Below are 22,493 nucleotides of genomic sequence, written 5' to 3'. Positions count from 1 at the left end.
AGCCTCCAACAACACATCTGTATTGTGGAAAGCACTGCGTGGGGAAAAGGTCAGGTTCTGTTCCTGTAAAAGGCTTCCCCTTTCTTTAAAAGGTGGACTATACAGAAATCGCACCGTCATTTCCTGGTTTCCTGGTGTGGAGGCGGCAGGGTAGCCTACTGGTTAGAGTGTAGAGGCGGCAGGGTAGCCTAGTGGTTAGAGTGTAGAGGCGGCAGGGTAGCCTAGCGGTTAGAGCGTTGGACTAGTAACCGGAAGGTTGCAAGTTCAAACCCCCGAGCTGACAAGGCACAAATCTGTCGTTCTGCACCTGAACAGGAAGTTAACCCACTGTTCCTAGACCAGTTGACCCACTGTTCCTAGGCCGTCAAATAAAGGTAAAAAATAAATGAATTTAAAAAAATTAAAACGATCGTTGTCGTCAACATTATTTTTTTATTTATTTTTTTTTTATTTCACCTTTATTTAACCAGGTAGGCTAGTTGAGAACAAGTTCTCATTTGCAACTGCGACCTGGCCAAGATAAGGCATAGCAGTGTGAACAGACAACACAGAGTTACACATGGAGTAAACAATTAACAAGTCAATAACACAGTAGAAAAAAGGGGAGTCTATATATACATTGTGTGCAAAAGGCATGAGAAGGTAGGCAAATAATTACAATTATGCAGATTAACACTGGAGTGATAAATGATCAGATGGTTATGTACAGGTAGAGATTGGTGTGCAAAAGAGCAGAAAAATAAAAATAAATAAATAAAAACAGTATGGGGATGAGGTAGGTGAAAATGGGTGGGCTATTTACCAATAGACTATGTACAGCTGCAGCGATCGGTTAGCTGCTCGGATAGCAGATGTTTGAAGTTGGTGAGGGAGATAAAAGTCTCCAACTTCAGCGATTTTTGCAATTCGTTCCAGTCACAGGCAGCAGAGAACTGGAACGAAAGGCGGCCAAATGAGGTGTTGGCTTTAGGGATGATCAGTGAGATACACCTGCTGGAGCGCGTGCTACGGATGGGTGTTGCCATCGTAACCAGTGAACTGAGATAAGGCGGAGCTTTACCTAGCATGGACTTGTAGATGACCTGGAGCCAGTGGGTCTGGCGACGAATATGTAGCGAGGGCCAGCCGACTAGAGCATACAAGTTGCAGTGGTGGGTGGTATAAGGTGCTTTGGTGACAAAACGGATGGCACTGTGATAAACTGCATCCAGTTTGCTGAGTAGAGTGTTGGAAGCAATTTTGTAGATGACGTCGCCGAAGTCGAGGATCGGTAGGATAGTCAGTTTTACTAGGGTAAGTTTGGCGGCGTGAGTGAAGGAGGCTTTGTTGCGGAATAGAAAGCCGACTCTTGATTTGATTTTCGATTGGAGATGTTGGATATGGGTCTGGAAGGAGAGTTTAGAGTCTAGCCAGACACCTAGGTACTTATAGATGTCCACATATTCAAGGTCGGAACCATCCAGGGTGGTGATGCTGGTCAGGCGTGCGGGTGCAGGCAGCGAACGGTTGAAAAGCATGCATTTGGTTTTACTAGCGTTTAAGAGCAGTTGGAGGCCACGGAAGGAGTGCTGTATGGCATTGAAGCTCGTTTGGAGGTTAGATAGCACAGTGTCCAAGGACGGGCCGGAAGTATATAGAATGGTGTCGTCTGCGTAGAGGTGGATCAGGGAATCGCCCGCAGCATGAGAAACATCATTGATATATACAGAGAAAAGAGTCGGCCCGAGAATTGAACCCTGTGGCACCCCCCATAGAGACTGCCAGAGGACCGGACAGCATGCCCTCCGATTTGACACACTGAACTCTGTCTGCAAAGTAATTGGTGAACCAGGCAAGGCAGTCATCCGAAAAACCGAGGCTACTGAGTCTGCCGATAAGAATACGGTGATTGACAGAGTCGAAAGCCTTGGCAAGGTCTATGAAGACGGCTGCACAGTACTGTCTTTTATCGATGGCGGTTATGATATCGTTTAGTACCTTGAGCGTGGCTGAGGTACACCCGTGACCGGCTCGGAAACCAGATTGCACAGCGGAGAAGGTACGGTGGGATTCAAGATGGTCAGTGACCTGTTTGTTGACTTGGCTTTCGAAGACCTTAGATAGGCAGGGCAGGATGGATATAGGTCTGTAACAGTTTGGGTCCAGGGTGTCGCCCCCTTTGAAGAGGGGGATGACTGCGGCAGCTTTCCAATCCTTGGGGATCTCAGACGATATGAAAGAGAGGTTGAACAGGCTGGTAATAGGGGTTGCGACAATGGCGGCGGATAGTTTCAGGAATAGAGGGAATTGCATGCGCTGCAGTGACCAAGCCGACTGAACACTAGGGTCTCGACTGAAAACTAGGGTCTCGACTGAACACTAGGGTCTCGACTGAAAACTAGGGTCTCGACTGAAAACTAGGGTCTCGACTGAACACTAGGGTCTCGACTGAAAACTAGGGTCTCGACTGAACACTAGGGTCTCGACTGAAAACTAGGGTCTCGACTGAACACTAGGGTCTCGACTGAAAACTAGGGTCTCGACTGAACACTAGGGTCTCGACTGAAAACTAGGGTCTCGACTGAACACTAGGGTCTCGACTGAAAACTAGGGTCTCGACTGAACACTAGGGTCTCGACTGAACACTAGGGTCTCGACTGAAAACTAGGGTCTCGACTGAACACTAGGGTCTCGACTGAAAACTAGGGTCTCGACTGAAAACTAGGGTCTCGACTGAACACTAGGGTCTCGACTGAACACTAGGGTCTCGACTGAACACAAGGGTCTCGACTGAACACTAAGGTCTCGACTGAACACAAGGGTCTCGACTGAAAACTAGGGTCTCGACTGAACACTAGGGTCTCGACTGAAAACTAGGGTCTCGACTGAAAACTAGGGTCTCGACTGAACACTAGGGTCTCGACTGAACACTAGGGTCTCGAGGGCTCGACTGAACACTAGGGTCTCGACTGAACACTAGGGTCTCGACTGAACACTAGGGTCTCGACTGAACACTAGGGTCTCGACTGAAAACTAGGGTCTCGACTGAACACTAGGGTCTCGACTGAACACTAGGGTCTCGACTGAACACTAGGGTCTCGACTGAACACTAGGGTCTCGAGGGCTCGACTGAACACTAGGGTCTCGACTGAAAACTAGGGTCTCGACTGAACACTAGGGTCTCGACTGAACACTAGGGTCTCGAGGGCTCGACTGAACACTAGGGTCTCGACTGAACACTAGGGTCTCGACTGAACACTAGGGTCTCGACTGAACACTAGGGTCTCGACTGAACACTAGGGTCTCGACTGAACACTAGGGTCCCGACTGAACACTAGGGTCCAGATTGAACACTAGGGTCCAGACTGAACACTAGGGTCTCGACTGAACACTAGGGTCTCGACTGAACACTAGGGTCTCGACTGAACACTAGGGTCTCGACTGAACACAAGGGTCTAGACTGAACACAAGGGTCTTGTGGTTGAGGAACAACACATGTGCTCCTTGAGTGACAGGGGGGTGGGGCTAAAGTTTGTGTGGAAAGCGGCATGGTCCCTGCATCGATTCCAGTACCGCCGAGCCCTAACCTAGCCCAACCTCTTCTGAGGTTGTACATTTTGATCTTGGTATCACACACACCATCTGTTTGGAAGAGCAAGGCAAGTTACAGTATATTTTTTATCCTTAATTTAACTAGGCAATTCAGTTAAGAACAAATCCTTATTGATAATGACGGCCTACCAGGGAACGGTGGGTTAACTGCCTTGTTCAGAGGCAGAACGACAGATTTTTACCTTGTCAGCTCGGGGATTCGATCTTGCAATCTTTCGGCCACTGGTCCAACGCTCCCTCATATGCATGCTGGGTAAAACCATACTAGCAACTGGTAAGTGTTAACATGCTGGGTAAAACCATGCTACCCACTGGTAAGAGTTAACATGCTGGGTAAAACCATGCTACCCACTGGTAAGAGTTAACATTGGAGCTAGGTAAACCTTAAAAGCAGGGAGTACAATGACATAGAGAGAGAGAAAACTCTCTCTCCCTCTCCCTCTCCCTCTCCCTCTCCCTCTCCCCCCCTGAGCCAGGCGTTGAATGAACAAAGAGGTCCTTACCAGCCAAGCATCTCTGTTTGATCTGCAACACTGAGCTCTCTCTGTCTATCCTGTAGGAAATGACATAAAACTAGACACTAGGGCACTGTGGCTGACTCTGTAAAACAACACGACACTGCATCTATCATACTACTATGACTGACCCTGTAAAACAACACCTATCATACGTTAACCGATAGCCATCCAATCACATTAACCGATACTCATCCAATCACATTAACCGTTACTCATCCAATCACATTAACCGTTACTCATCCAATCACATTAACCTTTACTCATCCAATCACATGAACCGTTACTCATCCAATCACATGAACCGATACTCTCTCACAGGAAACATTTAGAAATGAAACATGACAATTTGAAAAATTAGCCACAGGAGTTTTTTGAGCGAGAATAAAAGACGACTTTCGTGTAGTAAGACATGTATAAAAGCAACAGATACCATTAATAAGAAGGGACTAGAAGAGTCTTATATGGTGAGCTACCTAGTGGCTGGGACAGGCAAGACCCATACTATTGTGGAGGAGTGGCTGGGACAGGCAAGCCCCATACTATTGTGGAGGAGTGGATGGGACAGGGAAGACCCATACTATTGTGGAGGAGTGGCTGGGACAGGCAAGCCCCATACTATTGTGGAGGAGTGGATGGGACAGGGAAGACCCATACTATTGTGGAGGAGTGGCTAGGACAGGCAAGACCCATACTATTGTGGAGGAGTGGCTAGGACAGGGAAGCCCCATACTATTGTGGAGGAGTGGCTGGGACAGGCAAGCCCCATACTATTGTGGAGGAGTGGCTGGGACAGGGAAGCCCCATACTATTGTGGAGGACTTAATTCTCCCTGCTCCCGCCGATATGGCTGGGACAATGCTGGAGGAAAAACCCTCCAAAAATATATACAGACAATTACTGCTTCGCATACAAGCCATATATAGTGGCGGCAGGTAGCCTAGTGGTTAGAGCGTTGGGCCAGTAACCGAAAGGTTGCTGGATCAAATCCCAGAGCTGACAAAGTAAAAATGTGTCATTCTGCCCCTGAACAAGGCAGTTAACCCACTGTTCCTAGGCCGTCATTGTAAATAAGAATTTGTTCTTAGCTGACTTGCCTAGTTAAAATTAGGTTTAAAAAAATTCAAGTGCTGTAACTTGCCTTGCTCTGCCAAACAGATGATGTGTGTGTGATACCAAGATCAAAATGTACAACCTCAGAAGAGGTTGGGCTAGGTCAGGGCTAGGCGGTGTACTGTATTTGACCATTTACTGGAATTGATACATGGACCGGTTTGGGTTTTTACTTTACCTTCTATAACGGTATTTTAACATTTGGTTTGTTAAAATGTGATACGCCGTGTGTAAAGTCCATTTTTATAGGTTACCTCAGTCATCTTTCTCAGCTCATAACAAAAAAATAATAATAAATAAATATGTGTTAGATGAGTCAACAGACGTGGCACAGCTCCTGGTATATGTTCGTTACGTTTATGGGGGGGGGGGGGGGGGGGGTCAATTAAGGAAGACATCCTCGACTGGAAACCAGGACAACAGGAGAGGATATTTGTAAAGTACAGGACAGCTTTGTAACATCAAATGGACTTTGGTGGTCAAGATGTGTTGGTATCTGTACTGACGGTGCGAAGACCATGACAGGGAGACATAGTGGAGTGGTAACGCGCGTGCAAGCAGTTGCTCCCGACACCACTTGGGTACACTGCAGCGTCCACCGAGAGGCTCTTGGGTACACTGCAGCATCCACCTAGAGGCTCTTGGGTACACTGCAGCATCCACCTAGAGGCTCTTGGGTACACTGCAGCATCCACCAAGAGGCTCTTTTTGCCAAGGGAATACCTGACCGCTTGAAGTACATTTTGGACACTACAGTGAAAATGGTTGACTTTGTTAAAGCAAGGCCCCTGAACTCCTGTGTATTTTACCCATTATGCAATGATATGCGCTGTGACCATGTAACCCTTTTACAACATACAGAAGTGAGCTGGTTATCAAGGGGCAAAGTATTGACACGTTTGTTTTTAATTGAGAGACGAGCTTGAAGTTTTCTTTACTGACCATAATTTTCACTTGTCTGACCCCTTCTATGATGACGAGTTTCTCACACGACTGACCTATCTGGGTGATGTTTTTTATCGTCTGAATGATCAGAATCTAGGATTACAGGGACTCTTCACAACTATATTCAATGTGCAGGACAAAATTGAGGCTGTGATTAAGGAGTTGGAGCTCTTCTCTGTCTGCATTAACAAGGACAACACACAGGTCTTTCCATCATTGTATGATTCTTTGTGTGCAAATGAACTCAAGCTTACAGACAATGTCAAATGTGATATAGCGAAGCACCTGAGTGAGTTGGGTTCGCAATTACGTAGGTACTTACCCGAAACGGACGGCACAAACAACTGGATTCGTTATCCCTTTCATGCCCTGCCTCCAGTCCACTTACCGATATCTGAACAAGAGAGCCTCATCGAAATTGCAGCAAGCTGTTCTGTGAAAATGTAATTGAATCAGAAGTCACTGCCAGATTTCTGGATAGGGCTGCGCTCAGAGTTTCTTGCCTTGGCAAATCGAGCTGTTAAGATGCCCTTTGCAACCACGTACCTATGTGAGAGTGGATTCTCGGCTCTCACTGGCATGAAAACTAAATACAGGCACAGACTGTGTGTGGAAAATGATTTAAGACTGAGACTCTCTCCAATACAACCCAACATTGCAGAGTTATGTGCATCCTTTCAAGCACATCCTTCTCATTAACCTGTGGTGAGTTATTCACAATTGTTGATGAACAAATAAAGATTTATATGTAAGAAGGTTAAATAAAGAGCAAAATGATTGATTATTATTATATTATTATTTGTGGCCTGGTCCTATAAGAGCTCTTTGCCAATTCCCACGAGCCGGGATGTGACAAAAACTCACACTCAATCTTATCTAGTATAAATGTATCGTATAGTGTGTGTGTGGCAGGCTTACAATGATGGCAAAAAACAACATTTGAGAGTGCGCTGACCCTGGTGCTAGAGGGGGTACAGCTGACCCTGGTGCTAGAGGGGGTACAGCTGACCCTGGTGCTAGAGGGGGTACAGCTGACCCTGGTGCTAGAGGGGGTACAGCTGACCCTGGTGCTAGAGGGGGTACAGCTGACCCTGGTGCTAGAGGGGGTACAGCTGACCCTGGTGCTAGAGGGGGTTCAGCTGACCCTGGTGCTAGAGGGGGTTCAGCTGACCCTGGTGCTAGAGGGGGTTCAGCTGACCCTGGTGCTAGAGGGGGTTCAGCTGACCCTGGTGCTAGAGGGGGTACAGCTGACCCTGGTGCTAGAGGGGGTACAGCTGGAGGTTGAATGTTTGAAGGGGTTCGGGACTATAAAAACAAACCCTGCTGTAGAACAACACTGGACCTATCTGGTGCGTGGGACAATAAAACATATTGTTCTTCACTGAAACTCTGTTTGCATCTCAAATTGCACCCTATTCCCTATATAGTGCACCACTTTTGACCAGGACCCATAGAAAGTAGTGCACTATGCAGGAAATAGGGTGCCTAGAAAGGGAAATAGCCATGTAGAAACCTTTATTGACCCATGGTGAGTTGAATTGTAACCAATCATACTGATCATCTCTTCTTGGTGACGAAGGAAAAGGCTTCAGGACTACTTTTATGGTGCATGTCCATACAGGATTAACCCCAGTGTTTTACCCCAGTGTTTTAACCCAGCGTTTTACCCCAGTGTTTCACCCCAGTGTTTTACCCCAGCGTTTTCACCCCAGCGTTTTCACCCCAGCGTTTTACCCTAGTGTTTTCACCCCACTGTTTTCACCCCAGCGTTTTACCCCAGTGTTTTACCCCAGTGTTCCACCCCAGCGTTCCACCCCAGCGTTTTACCCCAGTGTTTTACCCCAGTGTTTTACCCCAGTGTTTCACCCCAGCGTTTTACCCCAGTGTTTTACCCCAGTGTTTTACCCCAGTGTTTCACCCCAGCGTTTTACCCCAGTGTTTTACCCCAGTGTTTTACCCACAAGGCTCAGACTTTTCTGTTTCCATCTACGTGGGTCGGCGCCCGTGTCTCACTGGGCCATGGCTCCAGCGGGCCTGCTCTCACTTGGGGCCAAGGCCAGACCACTGGTACTGTTCAGCTACCATTTACATAACATTGGCTGACTGTGAACTATAACACCTTCTCACAAAGCAACTGTTTTGATTATGCAGAGGTGTTGAATCTGCTCTTCTCAATTCCTCACCGTCAGCCCTAGATATGGAAACAAAATGTCCCTAGTATAACAAAGCTAATCTAATTTTATTCGTCCCATGCCCGGACTACAATGGGTGGAGACTTAAGCTTGAAATGCTTGCTGACAAGCCCATCCTAACAATACAGAGTTAAATAATTATAATAAAGAAAAATAGTAACACAAGAGGATTAAAATACACAAGAATGGAGCTACAAACAGGAAGTACCAGATCAATGTGGAGCTACAAACAGGAAGTACCAGATCAATGTGGAGCTACAAACAGGAAGTACCAGATCAATGTGGAGCTACATACAGGAAGTACAAGATCAATGTGGAGCTACATACAGGAAGTACCAGATCAATGTGGAGCTATATACAGGAAGAACCAGATCAATGTGGAGCTATATACAGGGAGTACCAGATCAATGTGGAGCTATATACAGGAAGTACCAGATCAATGTGGAGCTATATACAGGGAGTACCAGTACCAGATCAATGTGGAGCTACATACAGGAAGTACAAGATCAATGTGGAGCTGTATACAGGGAGTACCAGATCAATGTGGAGCTATATACAGGGAGTACCAGTACCAGATCAATGTGGAGCTATATACAGGGAGTACCAGATCAATGTGGAGCTATATACAGGGAGTACCAGATCAATATGGAGCTATATACAGGGAGTAGCAGTACCAGATCGATGTGGAGCTATATACAGGAAGTACCAGATCAATGTGGAGCTATATACAGGGATTTCCAGATCAATGTGGAGCTATATACAGGAAGTACCAGTACCAGATCAATGTGAAGCTACATACAGGAAGTACCAGATCAATTTGGAGCTATATACAGGAAGTACCAGATCAATGTGGAGCTACATACAGGGAGTACCAGATCAATGTGGAGCTATATACAGGAAGTACCAGATCAATGTGGAGCTATATACAGGAAGAACCAGATCAATGTGGAGCTACATACAGGAAGTACCAGATCAATGTGGAGCTATATACAGGAAGTACCAGATCAATGTGGAGCTATATACAGGAAGTACCAGATCAATGTAGAGCTATATACAGGAAGTACCAGATCAATGTGGAGCTATATACAGGAAGAACCAGATCAATGTGGAGCTATATACAGGGAGTACCAGATTAATGTGGAGCTATATACAGGAAGTACCAGATCAATGTGGAGCTATATACAGGGAGTACCAGTACCAGATCAATGTGGAGCTACATACAGGAAGTACAAGATCAATGTGGAGCTGTATACAGGGAGTACCAGATCAATGTGGAGCTATATACAGGGAGTACCAGTACCAGATCAATGTGGAGCTATATACAGGGAGTACCAGATCAATGTGGAGCTATATACAGGGAGTACCAGATCAATATGGAGCTATATACAGGGAGTAGCAGTACCAGATCGATGTGGAGCTATATACAGGAAGTACCAGATCAATGTGGAGCTATATACAGGGATTTCCAGATCAATGTGGAGCTATATACAGGAAGTACCAGTACCAGATCAATGTGGAGCTACATACAGGAAGTACCAGATCAATTTGGAGCTATATACAGGAAGTACCAGATCAATGTGGAGCTACATACAGGGAGTACCAGATCAATGTGGAGCTATATACAGGAAGTACCAGATCAATGTGGAGCTACATACAGGAAGTACCAGATCAATGTGGAGCTATATACAGGAAGTACCAGATCAATGTGGAGCTATATACAGGGAGTACCAGATCAATGTGGAGCTATATACAGGAAGTACCAGTACCAGATCAATGTGGAGCTACATACAGGAAGTACCAGATCAATGTGGAGCTATATACAGGAAGTACCAGATCAATGTGGAGCTATATACAGGGAGTACCAGATCAATGTGGAGCTATATACAGGAAGTACCAGATCAATGTGGAGCTATATACAGGAAGTACCAGATCAATGTGGAGCTATATACAGGAAGTACCAGTACCAGATCAATGTGGAGCTATATACAGGAAGTACCAGTACCAGATCAATGTGGAGCTATATACAGGAACTACCAGTACCAGATCAATGTGCATCTATATACAGGAAGTACCAAATCAATGTGGAGCTATATACAGAAAGTACCAGATCAATGTTGAGCTATATACAGGAAGTATTACTTTAGTGCCTTGTTGCAAACAGGATGCACGTTTTGGAATATTTGTATTTCTTTTGACTCTGTCATTTAGGTTCGTATTGTGGAGTCTCTACAATGTTGTTGATCCATCCTCAGTTCTCATATCACAGCCATTAAACTCTGTAACTGTTTTAAAGTGACCATTGACCTCATGGTGAAATCACTGAGCGGTTTCCTTCCTCTCTGGCAAGTGAGTTAGGAAGGAAGCCTGTATCTTTGATGTGACTGGGTGTATTGATACACCATCCAAAGTGTAATTAATAACTTCACCAAGTTAAAAATGGATATTCAATACCTCTGGTTGTTTTAGCAAGGCTACTTAAAAATCAAGAACCTTGGCTTGTATATACATAACAAACATGAGAATTTGGTGCCCTTCTTTGCAAGGCATTGGGAAACCTGCCTGGTCTTTGTGTTTGAATCTGTGTTTGAAATTTAAGCCTCAACTGAGGGACCCTACAGATAATTGTATGTGTGGGGTACAGAGACGAGATAGTCATTCAAAAATCATGTCAACCCTCCTGCTGTGTTCCGGTCGAATTGGACCGATTTACAAGTTCTCTCTCTAAAGAAATTGAGTTAAATTTAATCTGACTGTCACAAGGTTCCATGACTTTGTCCACACAGGGCATCTGAACACACAAAACACATTTTGATGATTTTCATTACATTTTAGGTGTTTTATTTAACTTTTTATTTAACTTTTTTTAAATGACCGGACATTAGAAATGAATGGGTGAGACTACAATTCGTGTATAAAATTGAGTTCAGACACATGCCCATTTATCAGATGGACACACTTCTTCTCCCAGACCCCCAGATGCATGTGTGTTTGAGCAAACACACATACACACACACACCTCACTCCCCTTCTTGGCTTCCATGGCAACCCCCACGGGAACCTTTCCCCAATAGAATCTTCCCCCCACAGGAACCACGCCTGTTGGCTTTCTCACAAACAATCGCAACATTGTTTCAATAATATATTTCACTTTTCTCACAGCTCTGGTATATAAAGCTTATTTGAGACCTTGCTCACAATTAATTCTGTGGCAGCACAATGACCAAACGATATACTCTATGTGAGGCTCTTGATCATATCTTTCATCTGAGTATTTGTTATAGTCGAAATAATCCATACATTATGCTTTTTTTAACTCAAAAACGAGTTCAATGAGCTCAGGTCAATGAGGCCTACAGGCCAAAAATAGCAAATAGAAGTTCAAAACTTGTAATGTTCACAATAACTTATGTTGATAAAAATATCTAACACAACATTAGGTGATAATATATGTATTATTATAGATTTATAATCAGCTATATCATTTTGGACCGGGAACACAGAATGAATTAACACGAAACGAACGCAACAGGAGGGTTAAACTTTATTATTGCCCACAGCGTGAGTCCATGCAACTTATTATGTGAATTGTTAAGCACTTTTTTTTACTCCTGAACGTATTTAGGCTTTCTCTGACAAGACATTACAGCTTTTATTTTTTTTAATGAATTTGTAAAATGTCTTACAAACATAATTTTACTTTGACATTATCGGGAATTGTGTGTAGGTCAGTGAAAAAAAACAATTTTAGATTTTTTTTTAGATTTTATAAATCAGGCTGTAACAAAAAACAATGAGAGATTTGAATACTTTCTGAACCCTTCTACCGAGAATCCTTTTATCATTGAAGGTTTCTTCCTAGAACCGTCTATGAACGGTTCTACCAGCCTTTCAATGTCATTCTTTATGACAATATTTACATATATCATAAGGCCTTTATTTAAAGGTCTAGTTTTACCCAAACACAGTGGTGTTAAGAATCTGCTGAGTTTACAGGCCCCATATCAGGCCTGCAAATCACATTATGCTGGCTTGCAAAGTGATGTGTAATTCCCACTGGAATCCAGCCAGAGTGAGAATATCTAACATCTGGAACTTTTAATAAGCTGTAACCTTCATTCAGAATGACTGTCAGGGTCGGATAGATTTAGTAAGGAGACTACCTAAATCATCTAAACTAGAACAACTAGAACGAATTTTAGTAACAGGTGCCATAACTCCAACTACTAACAGATTGGATTATTTTAGAAAAATATATGTTATTTATCTTTGTGAAACATAAGAGTTAATCAACTAATCTACGTTTTTTTTTTTCTTCTCAAATTTAACTAGGTAAATCAGTTAAGAATATATTCTGTTTTACAATGACGGCCGACCGGGGAACTGTTGGTTAACTTGCCTTGTTCAGGGGAACAGTTGGTTAACTTGCCTTGTTCAGGGGAACAGTTGGTTAACTTGCCTTGTTCAGGGGCAGAACGACAGATTTTTACCTTGTCAGCCCGGGGATTCGATCTTGCAATCTTTCAGTTACTAGTCCAACGCTCTAACCACGAGGCTACCCTGCCTCCTCTAACCACTAGGCTACCTGCCTCCTCTAACCACTAGGCTACCTGCCTCCTCTAACCACTAGGCTACCTGCCTCCTCTAACCACTAGGCTACCTGCCTCCTCTAACCACTAGGCCTCCTCTAACCACTAGGCTACCTGCCTCCTCTAACCACTAGGCTACCTGCCTCCTCTAACCACTAGGCTACCTGCCTCCTCTAACCACTAGGCTACCTGCCTCCTCTAACCACTAGGCTACCTGCCTCCTCTAACCACGAGGCTACCCTGCTGCCGCGAGTAGCAAAAACACAGATATTGAAACAAAACAATTCTGAAAAGTCACCCTGCAACAGTGCTGAGAAATGTGATAATGAGGACGTGGTTAGAGGGTTTTTTACTCTAAACAAACTATTAAAAAATGACACACTCAACACTGGTTATTAAACACCAAGACAGGGATTATTTGACACGGCTGAGTGTTAAACTTAATTTAACTTCTAAATCAACACTAGAAATGTTTACACTGGAAAATGTCCATGCTTTTTTTTTTTTTTTTCGTAAAAGTGTAGAAGCTGTCGGTTCGAGAGCCGATGCTCCGGTACCGTTTGCCCACATGGAAACAGAATAAACAGGTGCTGATGTGTGTCATGACCAGCCTTTCAAAGCACTTCATAATTACAGACCTGAGTGCTACAGGGTAATAGTCATTGTGGCAGGTTACCTTGGGAACAGGGACAATGGTGGTCAGCTTGAAACCTGTTGGGATTACAACCTGGGAGAGATTGACACCGGTGTTACAGTTGAAAGCAGCACTACAGTATATTGTTAGTGTGGTGTAGATTTAAAAGGGTTTTTCACCCTCCATGGTTAACACAATATGTGAGCCTACAGGTTAGATAATACCACGCAGTGATTATAAGGGAATGAATTAAATGCCCAGCTGCTCTCACGGGTGAAGGGCATTGACATATCACAATGGTGAAGGGGCATTGACATATCACAAAGGTGAAGGGGCATTGACATATCACAAAGGTGAAGGGGCATTGACATATCACAAAGGTGAAGGGCATTGACATATCACAAAGGTGAAGGGGCATTGACATATCACAAAGGTGAAGGGCATTGACATATCACAAAGGTGAAGGGGCATTGACATATCACGAAGGGGCATTGACATATCACAAAGGTGAAGGGGCATTGACATATCACAAAGGTGAAGGGCATTGACATATCACAAAGGTGAAGGGGCATTGACATATCACAAAGGTGAAGGGGCATTGACATATCACAAAGGTGAAAGGGCATTGACATATCACAAAGGTGAAGGGCATTGACATATCACAAAGGTGAAGGGGCATTGACATATCACAAAGGTGAAGGGGCATTGACATATCACAAAGGTGAAGGGGCATTGACATATCACAAAGGTGAAGGGGCATTGACATATCACAAAGGTGAAGGGGCATTGACATATCACAAAGGTGAAGGGGCATTGACATATCACAAAGGTGAAGGGCATTGACATATCACAAAGGTGAAGGGGCATTGACATATCACGAAGGGGCATTGACATATCACAAAGATGAAGGGGCATTGACATATCACAAAGGTGAAGGGGCATTGACATATCACAAAGGTGAAGGGGCATTGACATATCACAAAGGTGAAGGGCATTGACATATCACAAAGGTGAAGGGGCATTGACATATCACAAAGGTGAAGGGGCATTGACATATCACAAAGATGAAGGGGCATTGACATATCACAAAGGTGAAGGGCATTGACATATCACAAAGGTGAAGGGGCATTGACATATCACAAAGGTGAAGGGGCATTGACATATCACAAAGGTGAAGGGCATTGACATATCACAAAGGTGAAGGGTCATTGACATATCACAAAGGTGAAGGGGCATTGACATATAAAAGGTGAAGGGGCATTGACATATCACAAAGGTGAAGGGGCATTGACATATCACAAAGATGAAGGGGCATTGACATATCACAAAGGTGAAGGGGCATTGACATATCACAAAGGTGAAGGGGCATTGACATATCACAAAGGTGAAGGGGCATTGACATATTGACTGTGTCTCAAATGGCATCATTTTCCCTTTATAGTAGGGTAGTGCACTACTTTTGACCAGGTCCCATAGGGTAGTGCACATAGGGTAGTGTACTACTTCTGACTAGGTCCCATAGGGTAGTGCACTACTTCTGACCAGGTCCCATAGGGTAGTGAACATAGGGTAGTGCACATAGGGTAGTGCACTACTTCTGACCAGGTCCCATGGGGTAGTGTACTACTTCTGACCAGGTCCCATAGGGTAGTGCACTACTTCTGACCAGGTCCCATAGGGTAGTGCTCTACTTTTGACCAGGTCCCATAGGGTAGTGCACTACTTTTGACCAGGTCCCATAGGGTAGTGCACTACTTCTGACCAGGTCCCATAGGGTAGTGCACTACTTCTGAGGTCCCATAGGGTAGTGCACATAGGGTAGTGCACTACTTTTGACCAGGTCCCATAGGGTAGTGCACTACTTCTGACCAGGTCCCATAGGGTAGTGCACTACTTCTGATCAGGTCCCATAGGGTAGTGCACTACTTCTGACCAGGTCCCATAGGGTAGTGCACATTGTAGTGCACTACTTTTGACCAGGTCCCATAGGGTAGTGCACTACTTCTGACCAGGTCCCATAGGGTAGTGCACATAGGGTAGTGCATTACTTCTGACCAGGTCCCATAGGGTAGTGCACTACTTCTGACCAGGTCACATAGGGTAGTGCACTACTTTTGACCAGGTCACATAGGGTAGTGCACATAGGGTAGTGCACTACTTTTGACCAGGTCCCATAGGGTAGTGCACATAGGGTTGTGCACTACTTTTGACCAGGTCCCATAGGGTAGTGCACTACTTCTGACCAGGTCCCATAGGGTAGTGCACATAGGGTAGTGCACTACTTTTGACCAGGTCCCATAGGGTAGTGCACAACAGAGGGAATAGGGTGTCATTTGGGACTTAGATGTACTGTATGATGCATGTCAGGGAGAGGATCCATAAATAATGAGTCTGTGTGGCCATTCATCTCCATTCACAAAGCAGGAAGAAGTGTCCTGCAACACATCTCAAGCCAGAACACACACATACAGTATATCACACATATCACAGACCAGAATCACCATCCCAGTCAGAGCCCTGCTCTTCCCAAGATGACGTTTATTAGCAACAGCCGAAGAACCGTGAGAGAAAAAGAGACAGACAGACGGACAGAGAGACAGAGACAGAGAGACAGAGAGACAGAGAGACAGACAGAGAGAGACAGAGAGACAGAGGCAGGGAGACAGATAGAGATAGAGACAGACAGAGACATAGAGAGACAGACAGACAGATGGAGACAGACAGAGAGAGACAGAGAGACAGATAGAGACAGAGACATAGAGAGAAGCAGACAGACAGATAGAGACAGACAGAGAGAGACAGACCGATAGAGATAGAGACAGACAGAGACATAGAGAGACAGACAGACAGACATGTAGAGACATAGAGAGACAGATAGAGACAGAGACATAGAGAGACAGACAGACAGATAGAGACAGATAGAGACAGAGACATAGAGAGACAGACAGACAGATAGAGACAGACAGAGAGAGACAGAGAGACAGATAGATAGAGACAGAGACATAGAGAGAAGCAGACAGATAGATAGAGACAGACAGACAGAGAGACAGACAGATAGAGATAGAGACAGAGAGACAGATAGAGATAGAGACAGACAGAGAGAGACAGAGACAGACAGACAGAGAGACAGACCGATAGACATATAGAGACAGACAGAGACATAGAGAGACAGACAGCCAGATAGAGAAAGACAGAGAGAGACAGAGAGACAGATAGAGACAGACAGACAGATAGAGACAGAGACAGAGAGAGGCAGACAGACAGATAGAGACAGACAGAGAGACAGACCGATAGAGAAAGAGACAGAGACATAGAGAGACAGACAGACAGATAGAGACAGAGACATAGAGAGAGACAGACATACAGAGACATAGAGAGAGACAGACATATAGAGACATAGAGAGAGACAGAGAGAGACAGACAGACATATAGAGACATAGAGAGAGACAGACATATAGAGACATAGAGACAGACAGACAGAGACCGATAAAGAGAGAGACAGACATATAGAGACATAGAGAGAGACAGACATACAGAGACATAGAGAGAGACAGAGAGAGACAGACAGACACATAGAGACATAGAGACAGACAGACATATAGAGACATAGAGAGAGACAGACATACAGAGACATAGAGAGAGACTGACAGACAGACATATAGAGACAGAGAGAGACAGAGAGAGACAGACAGACATATAGATACATAGAGACAGACAGACATATAGAGACAGACATATAGAGACATAGAGACAGACAGACAGAGACCGATAAAGAGAGAGACAGACATATAGAGACATAGAGAGAGACAGACATACAGAGACATAGAGAGAGACTGACAGACAGACATACAGAGACATAGAGAGAGACAGACATATATAGAGAGACAGAGAGAGACAGACAGACATATAGAGACATAGAGAGAGACAGACATATAGAGACATAGAGACAGACAGACAGAGACCGATAAAGAGAGAGACAGACATATAGAGACATAGAGAGAGACAGACATACAGAGACATAGAGAGAGACAGAGAGAGACAGACAGACATATAGAGACATAGAGACAGACAGACATATAGAGACATAGAGAGAGACAGACATACAGAGACATAGAGAGAGACTGACAGACAGACATATAGAGACAGAGAGAGACAGAGAGAGACAGACAGACATATAGAGACAGAGACAGACAGACATATAGAGACATAGAGAGAGACAGACATATAGAGACATAGAGAGAGACAGACATATAGAGACATAGAGAGAGACAGACATATAGAGACATAGAGACAGACAGACAGAGACCGATAAAGAGAGAGACAGACATATAGAGACATAGAGAGAGACAGACATACAGAGACATAGAGAGAGACTGACAGACAGACATATAGAGACATAGAGACATATAGAGACATAGAGAGAGACAGACAGACAGAGACATAGAGAGAGACAGACATATAGAGACAGAGACAGACAGACAGACAGAGACCGATAAAGAGAGAGACAGACATATAGAGACATAGAGACAGACAGACAGAGACCGATAAAGAGAGAGACAGACATATAGAGACATAGAGAGAGACAGACATACAGACATATAGAGACATAGAGAGAGACAGACATATAGAGACATAGAGACAGACAGACAGAGACCAATAAAGAGAGAGACAGACATATAGAGACATAGAGAGAGACAGAGACATAGAGAGAGACAGACAGACAGACACATAGAGACAGACAGACAGAGACATAGAGACAGACAGACAGACAGAGACATAGAGAGAGACAGAGACATAGAGAGAGAGAGAGACAGACAGACAGACACATAGAGACATAGAGAGAGACAGAGACATAGAGAGAGACAGACAGACAGACAGAGACATAGAGACAGACAGACAGACAGAGACATAGAGAGAGACAGAGACATAGAGAGAGACAGACAGACAGACACATAGAGACAGACAGACAGACAGAGACATAGAGACAGACAGAGACATAGAGAGAGACAGAGACATAGAGACAGACAGAGACATAGAGACAGACAGACATACAGAGACATAGAGACAGACAGACAGATAGAGACAGACAGACAGACAGAGACATAGAGACAGACAGAGACATAGAGAGAGACAGAGACATAGAGACAGACAGACAGAGACATAGAGACAGACAGACATACAGAGACATAGAGAGAGACTGACAGACAGACATAGAGACAGACAGACAGAGACCGATAAAGAGAGAGACAGACAGACATATAGAGACATAGAGAGAGACTGACAGACAGACATATAGAGACATAGAGACAGACAGACAGAGACCGATAAAGAGAGAGACAGACAGACATATAGAGACATAGAGAGAGACTGACAGAGACCGATAAAGAGAGAGACAGACAGACATATAGAGACATAGAGACAGACAGACATATAGAGACATAGAGAGAGACAGACAGACAGAGTAATCTCTGTATAACCAGATGAGTGTAGGTTGAAACAGGTTGTGTGTGTGTGTGTGTGTGTGTGTGTGTGTGTGTGTGTGTGTGTGTGTGTGTGTGTGTGTGTGTGTGTGTGTGTTCTCACCAAAGCCAACAAGCAGCCATATTAATTGCAGTAGCACCATATGTGGTGGATTAGTAGTTAGCGTGGGGGGTCAGGGAGAAAATGACAAAGATTAGGTGTCCTCAGACAGCGATAGATTATTCAGAGAGATTAACAATATAAAGGACAGATTACGACCCAGTGAAGGGGAGAGGGAGGAGATAAAGTTATGCAACAGCACAAATTTAATTGTTTTATTTATTTAACGAGGCAAGTCAGTTAAGAACAAATTCTTATGTACAATGACGGCCCTCCCCCTGACCAAACCCTCCCCTAACCCAGACACAGCTGGGCCAATTGTGCGCCGCACTATGAGACTCCCAATCACGGACGGTTGTGATATAGCCCAGGATCGAACCAGGGTCTGTAGTGACACCTCTAGCACTGAGATGCAGAGCCTTAGACCGCTGTGATACCATCTGGAATCGAACCAGGGTCTGTAGTACCTTAGACCGCTCTGATACAGCCTGGAATGGAACCAAGGTCTGTAGTGACGCCTCTAGATGCAGAGCCTTAGACCGCTGTGATACCGTCTGGAATCGAACCAGGTACCTTAGACCGCTGTGATACCGCCTGGAATGGAACCAGGGTCTGTAGTACCTTAGACCGCTGTGAAACAGCCTGGAATGGAACCAGGGTCTGTAGTAGCTTAGACCGCTGTGATACCGTCTGGAATGGAACCAGGGTCTGTAGTACCTCAGACCACTGTGATACAGCCTGGAATGGAACCAGGGTCTGTAGTGACGCCTCTAGCACTGAGATGCAGAGCCTTAGACCGCTGTGATACCGTCTGGAATCGAACCAGGGTCTGTAGTGACGCCTCTAGCACTGAGATGCAGAGCCTTAGACCGCCGCACCACTCTAGAGGCCCTCATTACAAGAGTGTAAGGTAGAAGCCAAGTGCACTAACTAGAAAATGGCAGTTACTGTAGTAGAGAGAATTAATGCATTCCCAATGGAACCCTATAGTCTATACTCTATACCCTAAACCCTATACCCTAAACCCTATACCCTATACCCTAAACCCTATACCCTAAACCCTATACCCTATACCATAAACCCTATACCCTATACCATAAACCCTATACCCTATACCATAAACCCTATACCATAAACCATATACCCTAAACCCTAAACCCTATACCCTAAACCCTATACCCTAAACCCTATACCATATACCATATACCCTAAACCCTATACCTTCCTACTATTGAGTTGCACCCCCCATCCCCCCTTTTTGCCCTCAGAACAGTGCTTCCCACAGTTGGCTGGATGTCCTTTGGGTGGTGGACCATTCTTGATACACACAGGAAACTGAAAAACCCAGCAGCGTTGCAGTTCTTGATTCACTCAAACCGGTGCGCCTGGCACCTACTACCAAACCCAGTTCAAAGACACTTCAATATTTTGTCTTGCCCATTCACTCTCTGAATGGCACACATACACAATCAATGTCTCAATTGTCTCAAGGCTTAAAAATCCTTCTTTAACTTGTCTCCTCCCCTTCATCTACACTGATTTGAAGTGGGATTTAACAAGTGACATCAATAAGGGATCATAGCTTTCACCTGGATTCACCTGGTCAGTCTGTCATGGAAAGAGTTGTAATGTTTTGTACACACTGTGTAGAGTTTAATTTGGGACCTTGTCCTGCAATCCTCCAAATCTCTCAGACCATATATGATATGATATGATGGGAAATGAAGAAACATGAAAATTGATCCCTGCATGTGCACCTGAGGTAGGATAGGATAGGGTAGGATAGGGTAGTGTAGGGTAGGATAGGGTAGGATAGGGTAGGGTAGGGTAGGATAGGGTAGGGTAGGGTAGGGTAGGGTAGCATAGGATAGGGCAGGGTAGGATAGTGTAGGGTAGAGTAGGGTACGGGATAGGGATAAGGTAGGGTAGAGTACTGAAGTGGTCAAAAGTAGTGCACTATATAGGGAAGGGGGTGGCATTTGGGACGCATTCTAGAACAAGAGAAATCAGGAATGATCTAGGACCTAACCCTAATTAACTGATTATATATAATAGAGTCTAGATTATTATGTACAAAACATCAGAATAAATAGTGAATACTTCCTGGACCCTGTAGCCAGGCGACTCTATCGGCCCGTCCCAAATGGCACCCCATTCCCTATATAATGCACTACTTCTGACTAGGGCCCATGGGCTCAGGTGAAAAATGGTGCCCTACAGAGATCTTACATTGAGCAAGGTTTGCTACAAGCAGGAAAATAATCCTGCAGCGACAGGAAATGTGAATTAATGGAAGTTACAAGCCTTTTTAAACCTCAAATGTACTACACATTTTACATGTGTTGCTTTACAGGAAAGTTATCCTGTAACAAGGTGATCAAATGAAGATCCTACATCTGCATATAGGGAATATGGTGCAATTATCAATAAACCATCCCTTTTAGTTAATACCTACAATCACACTGATTCATTTGACAGTCCTTTTAAACCCATAGTTGTTTCTATTATAGAGATAGTGTATTATATTTCATGATGTGGATTCTGGTCTATCTGAGCTTCAAGAAAAGGAAAGTACCATGGCCTATCCTATATATCTATATCAACCCAGCATCACTTTCAGATAATAACTCTGATCACACTCCCGACTGGTTCACTCACAGACATTTAAATACAGGGTGTGTCTACTGTCTATTCCATCCCATCTTTAATCTATTGAATAACGTTAATATTCGGATTACACTAGAGAGAAATTACTATGGTCTGTGAAGAAGGGTTGACTGAACTGTGTGTATAGATGAACATTTTACTAAATGCAATTCTCATTTCTTATTACGGAGCTCTACAGTGCGACCATTTTAATCGCATATGCGCGTACATATTTTTGCTGGAATTTTTATTTAGGAGCACCAGTGCGCATAGAAGCATTAAGGATTCTAGCTTTAACAAATCAAATACTTTTTTTTATTGTGCTCCTAAATGTCATTGTGTGCGCCTACATTTTTCAATTTAGGCGCACACGTGCTCCTAGTAAAACCTGCCCGTTTAGAGCCCTGCTATATTCTGTTCCCAGGCCCATGTGCATAGGAATGTACTATATGATTGGAACTAATGATTTAATAGTGCAGTCGTAAGACCAAAGTTTAATTAACATGTTTCTTCCAAATACAAACACACATTTGCACCTTGACGGCACAGTCATTAAGCTCAAGTTGTTTGTGATATATCAATCAGTCCAGACAATTGTATTGGACCAGGTCTATAACCCAGTTGACTAAATACATTGTGAATCGAAAATTCCGATGATAAAATCAACCTTACCGATTCTAAGGACTTGCTG

General features: G+C 44.2%; 1 protein-coding gene across 2 annotated transcripts in view; it reads right to left on the bottom strand.

Moving 5' to 3' along the window:
- Positions 1–22,493, bottom strand: part of LOC139385855 (glutamate receptor ionotropic, kainate 1) — a 143,374-nt gene that overhangs the window by 120,332 nt on the left and 549 nt on the right. For both annotated transcript variants that reach the window (XM_071131121.1, XM_071131122.1), the window contains exon 1: positions 22,475–22,493. This exon is cut by the window's right edge and continues 549 nt beyond it. In XM_071131121.1, the coding sequence (XP_070987222.1) occupies positions 22,475–22,493 (19 nt within the window). The remainder of the gene's footprint in view (positions 1–22,474) is intronic.

The sequence above is a fragment of the Oncorhynchus clarkii genome, chromosome 27 (assembly GCF_045791955.1).
Source record: "Oncorhynchus clarkii lewisi isolate Uvic-CL-2024 chromosome 27, UVic_Ocla_1.0, whole genome shotgun sequence".
Taxonomy (NCBI): domain Eukaryota; kingdom Metazoa; phylum Chordata; class Actinopteri; order Salmoniformes; family Salmonidae; genus Oncorhynchus; species Oncorhynchus clarkii.
This window is presented reverse-complemented; position numbering and strand designations above follow the sequence as displayed.